The sequence below is a fragment of the Olea europaea genome, chromosome 22 (genome assembly GCF_002742605.1).
Source record: "Olea europaea var. sylvestris chromosome 22, O_europaea_v1, whole genome shotgun sequence".
NCBI lineage: Eukaryota > Viridiplantae > Streptophyta > Magnoliopsida > Lamiales > Oleaceae > Olea > Olea europaea.
The window spans coordinates 5,637,716-5,649,711 of record NC_036258.1 but is presented as its reverse complement, the minus strand read 5'-3'; the positions used below and the strand labels follow the sequence as shown (position 1 = coordinate 5,649,711).

Here is an 11,996-nt window from a genome sequence, read left to right as displayed (position 1 = left end):
GGAGAAAAGGCGCGCAAAAAGACTAAAATGACGCAAAGTGAAAGTTCAAGGATCAAGGTGCAATTATCCAAAAGTTGACCCGATGAACAAATCAAGAAATTAATTGAGCCAAATGCCAATTGATGATATCTTGGGATGATGGAATGGAAAGAATGAAGAAAAGATGCCAAGAAGTGAAAGATTCAAGTAGAGGGACCAAATTGAAGAAAATGAAAGTTAGATTCTATCATGCGGTCGCACGAACGAGTGCATGGGATTCTGGAGACAGCATGGCATAACCATGCGGTCGCATGGTAGGTTTTCGACGCGAAAATTTTACTTTCCTTGTACGATTGAAACTCTTTTGGTAACCTAATTTTCACACGATATAAATACCAAAAGACGTTCAGAAAGAGGCAGAACGTAATTGGAGGCAAAAAAACACTTCTTGGAGAGGATTTTGAGCGCAAGAACGAAGATTGGCACGAAGAGCTTCAAAATTTTTTCAAGATTTCATAACCCGGTGATGCCTTTTATTCAAAACCTGATGTATTTTGTTATTTTAACTATGTTAGGCTAGATTCTCATGTGTAGGAGATCGATGTACCATATAGTTAGATTTAATTTTCTAGTTTTGCAATTTGACATTAAAACATATTTCTATTGTTTTGAATGATTTATATGCAATTATTGTTTTCGCAATTAAGGGCTCGTAATTGTGTGAGTTTGGGTGATTTATTCTTGCATTCGAGAAAATTGGAATAGATTCGACATAATATAAATTATCGTAGGGTCCGATAGGGGATAGAAATATATCGTTATGCCCTACGTGAATCTTTAAGTGTTCATAAAACTGCATGTATTTTTACACATGCACTTGTCAAAGAAATATAGGCCGGTGGTATGTACAAATAGGTTCGATATATCTCGAGAGAAAGTATTGGATAGACTTAGGAACATTGATTCGTCAACAATTGAAGTGTGTTGTCATATTGTGAAATTAGGGTTTAATGTAATAATTGCATGGGAAATCATGATCCTAGTGTGTTTAATTTTATTGATTACAACAACGTGCGTTCTCAACATTTAATTTCATTCTAGAGTGTTAAAATATTGTTTTGCATATTAATTTCAATTCAATCATAAAATTTGCATAATTAGGGTTTCTTTTCAAAATTAGGGTTTAATTAGGTCTACATTTACTTTGGTAATTTAGTTTCGGTTAAGACTACGATAGATAAAATTTGAACTAATCAATCTCTGTGAGACGATATTCGGATTCATTTAATCCACTTTATTACTTGTTAACGAACCGTACACTTGCGGTAGTTTTAAATCAAAAGAAAATATTTCGTGAACAAATTTTTGGCGCCGTTACTGGGGATTGAGTTTAGTTTAATTTTATTCTTCTAGGCATTAATTCGAACTTCAATTTTTATTTTGCTAGTATAATTTTGTTTTATTTCTATTTTAGGTGATTATCCTTTATTTGTGTTTTAGTTATTTAAATTGTTTGAATCTCAGTGCTCGTATTAGTTTTGTCTTTTAGATTTGCATGCCACGATCGACTGGAGGAGAATTGATTCCAGCTGATCCTGAAATCGAGCGCACCTTTCATCGACTACAAAGAGATCAACGAGAAGTACAAGTACAAATGGCTAACGAATTGAACAATCTCATTATTCAAGCTAATGAAGGAGAGGCAATGGACGAAGGAAACGAGATTCTGAAGATTTCTTGACTCCTCAAGTAATTCAAAGTCAATCAGCATAGTATATCCACCGTTTAGACAGCCAAATTTTCAGTTGAAGACAAATGTGAAATAGCTATTTCAATATGGACATCAGTTCTATGGCAAGGCCGAGGAGAATCCACATACACACATATCTCGATTTTTGGGTATGTGTCAACATTTCAGATACGAAGGGATTTCGGACGACGCTATTAGGCTAAGGCTGTTTCCACACACTACGAGATAGAGCACTTCAATGGTTGGATTTACTTCCGATTGCAAGTATTACTACATGGAACGAGTTAGCACACAAAGGCAGTTGGCCATCGCATTTACTAGCAAAATGTCGGGTAACTTGCTGAGTAACACAAAAATCAATCCCAAAAAGCAAGCCAAGGCCATTACAACTCGAAGTGGAGTACAACTGCCTAAAATCTACGTCAAGAGACTGGGTGTGATTGTAGAGACATCTTCTCCTGCTGTAGAAGAGACTGTTGTACAAGATGAACAACCAAAGGAATCAACTCTAAAGGAAAATTCAGAAAAGTCACAGGATAAGGCCAAATTCACAGTCAACCCATACGAGCCTCTGATTTCTTTTCCACAGTGATTGAAGTAGCGAAAATTGGAGCAACAGTACAAAAAATTCCTAGAAGTCTTCAAAAAGCTCCATATCAACATCCCACTAGCCGATGTACTATTCCAAATGCCCAGCTACGCGAAGTTTTTCAAAGATATTATATCAAACAAATGCAAGCTGGAGGACAATGAGGCAGTGATGCTTACAGAGGAATGCAGTGCCAGAATCGAGAGAAAGCTCCCACCAAAACTGAAAGACCCAAGGAGTTTTACTGTTCTTTGTACTATTGGTGAAGTCTATTTCGATAAAGCATTATGTGACCTCCATGCAAGTATTAATTTAATGCCTCTGTCTGTTTTCAGGAAACTCAGCTTGGGAGAAGCTAAAATGACTATTGTGACACTTCAGCTGGCTGACAGGTCACTGACACATCCCAGAGGAATAATTGAAGATGTGCTTATCAAGGTTGAGAAGTTCATATTCCCAGCGAATTTTCTTATCTTGGACATGGAAGAAGACAAAGATGTCCCATTGATATTTGGCAGACCATTTTTGATAACAGGGAGAGCGTTGATTGATGTCCAAAGGGGACAGTTGATCTTAAGATTGAGAGAGGAACATATATCGTTCAATATTTTCAAGGCCATGAAACTGCCAGCAGAATCAGATAACTGTTACCAGGTTGACATCATTGACAAGGCAGTATAAAAAATTTTCTTACTTTACGGCCCATCTGATGCCTATGAGGTATGCATTGTACAATCCCAATCAGTTCAGTCAGATTCTCTTGAAGTTGAAACATGTACAAGATTTTTGGAGACCAACCTGCCATACACCCGAAAGAGGCACTTTGAGGAACTGGGGACGGGAAATGCAAAGTCGTTGCTCTCCTTCAACAACGACCAGTTTTAGAACTCAAGCAACTACCGCCACATCTCAGATATGCATATTTGGGAGAGTCAATACACTTTCAGTAATCATTTCGAACACAGTCAATGAGGTGGAGGAAGAAAAATTGCTCAGGGTACTCAGAGAGAATAAGACGACGATTTGGTGGATAATAACTGACATTAAAGAGATCAGCCCTTCTCTATCTATGCATAAAATTCTAATGGAAGAAAATTACAAGCCAAGTATAGAGGGTCAGGGAAGATTGAATCCGAACATGAAGGAAGTAGTCAGGGCAGAGATATTGAAATTACTGGATGCAGGAATTATCTACCCAATTTCAGACAGTGCATGGATCAGTCTAGTTCAAGTGGTGCCGCAAAAAGGGGGAATCACAGTGAAAAATGAGAAGAATAAATCAATTCCCACTAGAACATTGACGGGATGCAGAGTTTGCATCGATTATCGCAAACTAAACGCAGCTACACGAAAGGATCACTTCCTACTTCCATTCATTGATCAAATGTTGGAGAGGTTGGTTGGACATTCACATTACTGCTTCCTTGATGGATACTCGGGCTACAATCAGATATCTGTCGCACCGGATGATCAGGAGAAAACCATTTTCACTTGCCCCTATGGTACTTCTACATATCGTAAGATGCCTTTTGGTCTTTACAACGCTCCAGCCACATTTCAGAGGTGTATGATGGCAATATTCTAGGATACGATTGAAAGGTTTATCAAGGTTTTCATGGACGACTTCTCAGTGTTTGGATCTTCATTCGATGAATGTCTAGAACACCTAAATTTGGTCTTACAAAGATGCAAGGAAACTAACCTGGTTTTAAATTGGGAAAAATGCCACTTTATGGTGCAAGAAGGCATTGTACTCAGGTATCGAATCTCAGAAAAAGGAATTGAATTGGACAAGGCAAAAATTCAAGTTATTGAGAAGTTACTACCTCCTACATCAGTTAAAGGGGTTCGCAACTTCTTGGGGTATGCGAGGTTCTACAGGAGATTTATAAAAGATTTCTTGAAGATCACTAAGCCGCTATGCAATCTGCTAATGAAGGATGTAACCTTTGAGTTTAATGAGAAATGTCTCACAGCATTCAACAGTTTAAAGGAGAAGCTTACGACAGCACCAGTAATTGTGGCACCAGACTGGAACTGCCTTTTGAATTGATGTGTGATGTCAGTGATCACGCCGTAGGTGTAGTATTAGGATAGCGGAGGATCAATATTTTTCATGTGATCTACTATACAAGCAGAACTCTAAATGATGCACAAATCAATTATGCCACCACTGAAAAGGAGCTTTTGGCCGTGGTATATGCATTCGACAAATTCAGATCATACCTTGTCGGGTCTAAAGTCATCGTCTACACAGATCATGTTGCATTGAAGTATCTACTCACAAAGAAGGATGCAAAGTCGAGGTTGATTCGTTGGGTACTGTTGCTGCAAGAATTTGATATCGAGATACGAGATAAGAAGGGCGGTGAGAATGTAGTAGCGGATCACCTATCCCGATTAGAGCCTGGGGAGACAGAAGAATTAGTGAATATCAATGAGATCTTCCCAGATGAGCAGATGTTGAGAGTAGATGAAGCACCTTGGTACGCAGATATCGTGAATTACTTGGCCAGTTCCATCCCACCACCGGACTACTCGAGTCACCAGAGGAAAAAGTTCTTCGTCGAATTGAAGTATTATTTTTGGGAGGACCCAATTCTCTATAGGTGAGGGGCTGATCAGATAGTAAGGAGATGCATACCTGAAGAAGAAGTACATGAGATTCTCGAGCACTGCCATTCATCTGCATATGCAAGACACTTTGGGGCTTTGAAAACAGCTGCAAAGATTCTACAATCAGGGTTCTACTGGCCTACACTGTTTAGAGACGCCTTTGAGTTTGTCAAGAGGTGTGACAGATGTCAATGCACTGGAAATATTTCGAGGAGGAATGAAATGCCACTGAATAACATTTTGGAATTGGAGATATTCGATGTTTGGGAAATTGACTTCATCGGACCTTTCCCTCCGTCATTCTCAAATCAGTACATCTTGGTAGTAGTGGATTACGTATCAAAATGGGTGTAAGCAGTTGCATTGCCAACAAACGATTCAAAGGCAGTAATTGAGTTCTTGAATAAATATGTTTTCACCCAATATGGTACACCGCGAGCTATAATCAGTGAAGGGGGCAAACACTTCTGCAATCGCCAGTTTGAGCAGCTGTTGAATATAATAAATATGGTGTTAAACATGTGTTGCTGCCCCATATCATCCACAAACCAGCGGGCAAGTTGAAGTATCTAATCGGTAGCTGAAGAGAATACTCGAGGTCACAGTGAACTCATTTAGAAATGACTGGTCTAAAAAGTTGGACGATGCATTGTGGGCTTACAGGATAGCATTTAAGACACCGATAGGCATGTCTCCATACCGCCTAGTTTTTGGAAAAGCGTGCCATCTGCCACTAGAAATGGAGCACCGGGTATATTGGGCTATGAAACAGTTGAATACGGACTTGAGTGTCGCCGGGGAAAAGCGCCTACTGCAACTCAATGAGTTAGATGAATTTAGAATGAAAGCTTATAAAAATTCAAAACTCTACAAGGAACGAACCAAGAAGTGGCATGATGCATATTCAGAGGCGAGAGTTCGAAGTGGGGCAAAAAGTGTTATTGTATAACTCGAGACTCAAGCTATTCCTAGGAAAACCACGATCAAGGTGGTCAGGTCCTTACACTGTCACAAAGGTCTTACCATATGGCGCTATACAAGTCAGCCATGAAACTAAGGGTATCTTCACTATTAATGGGCAAAGGCTGAAACACTACTGGGGCGGTGACCTCTCCAACGAAAAATCCACCGTTCAACTCAGGACACCAGAATGAAGTAGCTACAGAAAAGTCGAGCTATCGACTATAACCTAGCGTTGGGTGGGAGGCAACCCACTCTATCTTTTTAATTTAATTTATTTTCCTTTTTGCATCAGATTAGGAATTTTTCAATTTCATTTTTCAAAATTTTAAAATTAGGTCATTGATCATCCATACATGCTAAAAGAGTCCAAGCACTGTCCACACGAGTCCTTAAGCATCACACACGAGTTCGGGTTGATTGGAGTTGTTTTTGGTAATTGGGGGTGTAATTCATGCATTTAGAGGCAAAAGTTTATTTTCAAAATTTCAAATGTAAATGCATGATTGTAAATTTCAAAAATTTGGTTTCGGGCACTAAGTTTATGGTCTATGTATACCCCAAAATATTTAGAAATGTATCTTTGAAAAAGTTGGGGTCATTGAGAAGTCAGGCCGACCACTAAATTGAAAACCAAATTTTGGGGTGAAAATTAATCAAACTTGTGGTTTTGAGGGAATTGAATATATTTTCAAAGTTTTTATTTTTAAATTCATTTTTTTAGCATGGTAAAAGAAAATTATATTTGGTTCATGCGGTCGCATGGTGCGACCGCATAAACAGAGGTCGAGATTCAAGTGGCCAAAGCCACTTGAACCATGTGACTGCACGTCTTAAAGCCATGCGGCCACATGGCAGAATCAGGTGTGGGTTTTTAACCTACGCCCGGTTCCTTCATTCCCACCTCAATTTTTTCCCCAAATCTTCACGAACACAAGCATTCTAGGGCACGATTTCACCTAAAAATTCACTACACAAAGTCACAATTGCACTCCCCAATCTTTACCCCGTGAATCAACCACCCAACTCATGGCCATTCATATCTAAAGTCTCACACACCACACACTCGGCACTCACGACGAAGGACTTCGAGTTCTACATACAGTCGAGTTCGAATCACATACACTACACACGAATATGAAGTGCAATATCATCAATCGGTAAATCATTTTTGAACTCAAATCAACCTCTACAAGTACAACGTAATGTTTCTTAAATCCCTCTCGGTTCCGTCATTAGGGTAAGTCACGTTTGAAATTTCAATTTTGAGGAATTGAGGGAGAATGGGCAAGTTCATGTATGGGTGGATTTGCTGTGATTGTGTTGAGAGGAATATGTGATGATTTGAAACTTCATTTCAATAAATTGGTAATACCTTCACATTATGCATGCTATATGTTTGATGAAATGCCACAGTGAATATTCTATGCTTTATGGTGCTTCTCGCATTGCATGTGATTGGTGGATGAATTGCAATACATATTGTGATGCATTCCTATGTACATTAACTTGTAGACACAACATGAAATTCTAGAGATCCCATACAATGGCATGCTACATGTTTGATCAATTGTCAATGTGAAATGAGTTATGCATTTTGGTGAATTTGAGCATTGGATATACAAACTGGGATGTGAATAACGTTGATGCTCTCTCTGCTTGTTGAAGTGACGGGGTATAATAGTTGAGGGGTTTGTGAATATGGTTGCAATATATACTGTTTAGCTAAAGCTTGTTTACCAACTCAATAAATTCCTTGAACTACACAGTATACATGCTATGCATTGACATGAGTAATATATGAATGAGAGTGGGGGTAATGTGATGAATTCCCGTAACACATGAATTGGAAAGTACAATAACCAAACTTGACCATACGTAGGCAACACTTGTAGGCACAACATGACTAGATCACGTCACGGTACCTCACTTCATCCACTTTGCACCGTATTTTGCTAACCCAAACAACATCCATTTGACTTGAATTTTGGATATGTGCTAGAATAGTATGGACACTTTCATATGCTCGGAGATCACTCTGGAAAATTTCAATTTTCTAGGCGATGCCCGGCGGTGAAAGTTCTAGGTTGGTCGTGGGTTACTTCTATCAAAGTGTATGGTTTGACCTAATTTTTGTTGGTGTTTCACATTTCTTTGGTACTAACACTATCTTGGAACATGTTTCATGCATTTTACACATCAACGTCATGTACATGCACTTTGAAGCAAGTTTGGGAGATTTGTGCAATGCATACTTTATTTTCTCACTTCATGCCTATTCTTTTCACATCAAACTTAATGAGCGTAGTTTTACAGACTTTGTAGGATGCCTCCTAAGAGAACTTTGCATGGGAAAGAAAAAGAAAGCTCCTTCACCGGGACAGCCCGTACTCGAGAGCTTGCGGGGGAAGTTCGGCGATTCTTAAATGCAGAAACCGCGGTGCGATATGAGAATATCATATGCTATTGGACTATACACGCTGAAAGACCCGTTAAGCTTGATGATTTCTCGGGTTTTGAATTGGTCAACTTAGTTCAGATCTGTGGGTGGCACAAGTTGGTGGAGCGACCACATCCAATCTATGAGACTCTATGCCGAGAATTCTTCGCCAACTTCAACAGTGAAATTGACACGCCAAGTTCCGAGCATTTTCGTCAGACTTGGGTGCAGGGGAAATGAATTATGTTCTCTCCCGAGGTCATTCATGATTATTACCAGCTCACCGTGGAGAATGTGATCCCTATTCCAGTTGAATTTAATTGGAATGAAGTGGCTGAGGTCTTGATGGAGCGGGAAAATGCATGGCCCCTTGCAACTATCGAGTGGCATCAGATCGAGCTTACCCCATCCATAGCCATTCTATGGCTCTTCATGTGCCATAATATCGAGCCCATATCACACAGGACTACATTTCATGATTAGGCAACAGGGTTCATCTACCACTTGGTTCGGGGTAACAAGATAGATCTCGCCACTCTTATATACAATCAACTACACACATTGGGAACTTGGAAAGATTGTCGCTCCACTATGATATTCTCGAGCCTCATTAGTGGCATATGTAGGGCTACGGGTGTTGCACTCCTATCTGAGGAGGTACCTAAAAAATCCAGCCCCATGATCAAACGTACTACATTTGAAGCTCAAGCAAGGACTCGAGTTAAACATAGGGAAAAGCAAGAAAATGAGCACCGTAGACGGCAGGCAGAGCAAGGCCTAGTCCCTGCAGATCAGGAACTCCCACAGGCTCCAGCACTACAGGCTGACGTGGATACTCAGTTGCTGAGATAGATATTCTTCACCACCACGAAAATCAGCCGAGACCTCCATAGCTTTTTTCAGGATTTCGGCGCCACAAGGACTGAATTGCAAGGTTTGCAAAGAAACAATCAACTTGCACTAAATTACATCAGAGATGCCAGGGACGACGCCACAGTTATGCGACGGGAGATTGATACCATGAATGACCGGCTGAACATGTATGTGGGCCGGGTGGACGACATCCAGATGCTGGTAAATGAAACATAGGAGAACATGAGAGTCATCCAGGGCGAGCAGGTACAGCAGTCCGCCTTGATGAGGGAGCTGAATGGGATGCTGCGGCAGCTCCTTGGACGACACCCTCCACCGTCGGATAATGGTACCCAATTTCTCGCCACCTTATCCGTTTTGATCCACGGGAGTACTGTTTAACCCATTTTGATTTTTTTCTTCATTTTGTCCTTAAAATTATGTCTTTAATCTTTTGTTAATCTTACATTGAGGAAAATGTATTAACTAAATTTGGGGATAACATAATTTTAAATCTTTATCTGTGTTCATCAGTATTTGTATTCCATTATTGCATAATGTGTGCATGATGAGTGTTATACAAAAAAATTCTTTGCATTTTATTCAGTTTGTTTTAATTCTTTTCATGTATGCTTGTGTGGGCTTGATAATCTTGATAGCTATGATATTATTATTGGACTAGTTTAAACTGTAAAATTTTGGATTTGGTGTTAATTAGACTAATTGATACTTGTTGATGCAACACTTGACATTATCTATGCATATTATTCATACTTGACATGTTAGGTAAATGACTGAATTTTGAGCATAAAGAAGGAAAAGAATGATAACCCTCTATTGAATTAACCCGTAAACTAACTTAAGACAGTTTGGTGACGGTTGAGCTATTATAGGGGAGCATTGAGATGAGCGGAGGTTCCGTGCATGAATTTTATTGTGTGGATTGCCTAGACCAGTGGGGTGAAGAGTAGGTGAAAATCTTAAATTGGGGGTTGGTTTTAGAAACTAAATGTCTAGAAAAACAACAAAGGGCATAAAATTAATATGTGAGAATAAGACACTTTTTTTCATACCTTTATGACTCAAGCAAGTAAGCCTGTAAGGATATTTCAAAATCTGGTGCCCTAAGGTCAACTGGCCTGGGAGTCACGGGCCCAAAGCTCGATACATGGGTCATATACAAAGTAAGAGGGAAAGAGGTTAATAAAAAGTCATTTGATCGAGCATTTATAATTCGAGTGAATAAGCCTGCAAGGGTTTAAAACTTGGTGCCCTAAAGCCAACTGGTTTGGGAGTCATAGGCTTAAAGCTCGTTACATGGGTTATATAGAAAGCAAATGAGAAGATGATAATGAAAAAAATCAGAAAAATCAGAGAAAAGTGAGAAAAACAAAAGAGAGACAATAACATAAAGAAAAGTCCTTGGACATTTGGTTGAAGAAACTATAACTCTGAGGCGAGGCAAGTAACCTAGTTTAATCTTGAGTGTCGAAGCAATCAAATTTAGGAGAGTCTTTACTTGTTGACATGTAAACTTGTGATAGTGAGATTAATCCAAACTACGAGAGGGTGAGGGCTACAACTATGTATACTCCTAATTTTAAAACACAACATCGGGATAATTGAGTGAAAAAAATAAGTTTAGGGGATTGTGTATCTCTCGAGCGAGTAAGGATACATTTGACCACTTGGGGTCGGGACTCAAACTCATCATGAACCTGATATGTTGGCATGAATTCACGCACGTATGTATTTCACAGGTAAAGGTTGATGTCATTTTTGCACTGATAGATTTTTATAAAATCAAATACTTAGTCCAATCCTGAGCCACAACAGGGTATTAAGCCATGTTTGTTCAGAATTAAGTTACTATCTTGTTTGAGGACAAACAATAGTTCAAGTTTGGGGGGTTTGATAAGTATGTTTTTACACACTTATTTAGGTCACAAATATGACTTAATTATGAGTAAAATGATCGAATGTTGACTTAATTTCATTACATTTATGAATTGTAGGGAACACTGATGAACATGGGGAAATTTAGGAGAAAAGACGGGAAAAAGACTAAAATGATGCAAAGTGAAAGTCCAGGGACCAAGGTGCAATTACCCAAAAGTTGACCCGATGAACAAATCAAGAAATTGATTGAGCCAAATGCCAATTGATGATATTTTGAGATGATGGAATGAAAAGAATGAAGAAAAGATGTCAAGAAGTGAAAGATTCAAGTAGAGGGACCAAATTGGAGAAAATGAAAGTTAGAGTCTACCATGCAGCCGCATGGTAGAACTCTCATGCGGTCGCACGAATGAGTGTAGGAAATTCTGGAGACAGTATGGCATGACCTGCGGCGGCACGAATTAAAGCCATGCGGTCGCATGGTAGGTTTTCGACGAGAAAATTTTACTTTCCTTGTACGATTGAAACTCTTTTGGTAACCTAATTTTCACACGATATAAATACCAAAAGACGTCCAGAAAGAGGCAGAACGTAATTGGAGGCAAAAAAAACATTTCTTGGAGAGGATTTTGAGTGCAAGAACGAAAATTGGCACGAAGAGCTTCAAAATTTATTCAAAATTTCATAACCCGGTGATGCCTTTTATTCAAAACCTGATGTATTTTGTTATTTTAACTATGTCAGGCTAGATTCTCATGTGTAGGAGATCGATGTACCATATAGTTAGATATTTAATTTTCTAGTTTTGCAATTTGACATAAAGACATATTTCTATTGTTTTGAATGATTTATATGCAATTATTTTTTTTGCAATTAAGGGCCCGTAATTGTGTGAGTTTGGGTGATTTATT

General features: G+C 39.1%; 1 protein-coding gene across 1 annotated transcript; it reads left to right on the top strand.

The window, feature by feature from the left end:
- The first annotated feature begins 1,967 nt into the window (after positions 1–1,967).
- LOC111371082 lies at positions 1,968–3,903 on the top strand. The gene is made up of 4 exons (XM_022992995.1): positions 1,968–2,317; positions 2,426–2,571; positions 2,854–2,972; positions 3,064–3,903. Exons 1-4 carry the CDS (start codon positions 1,968–1,970, stop codon positions 3,901–3,903), a joined length of 1,455 nt encoding a protein of 484 aa, XP_022848763.1.
- The last annotated feature ends 8,093 nt before the right edge of the window (positions 3,904–11,996 follow it).

Coding starts and splice junctions, on each gene's coding strand:
- LOC111371082 (XM_022992995.1), top strand. CDS start 1,968: ATGGTTGGATTTACTTCCGATTGCAAGTATTACTACATGGAACGAGTT. Junction 2,318..2,425: donor CCTCTGATTTCTTTTCCACA/GTGATTGAAGTA, acceptor CCAAATGCCCAG/CTACGCGAAGTTTTTCAAAG. Junction 2,572..2,853: donor AAGGAGTTTTACTGTTCTTT/GTACTATTGGTG, acceptor TTTTGATAACAG/GGAGAGCGTTGATTGATGTC.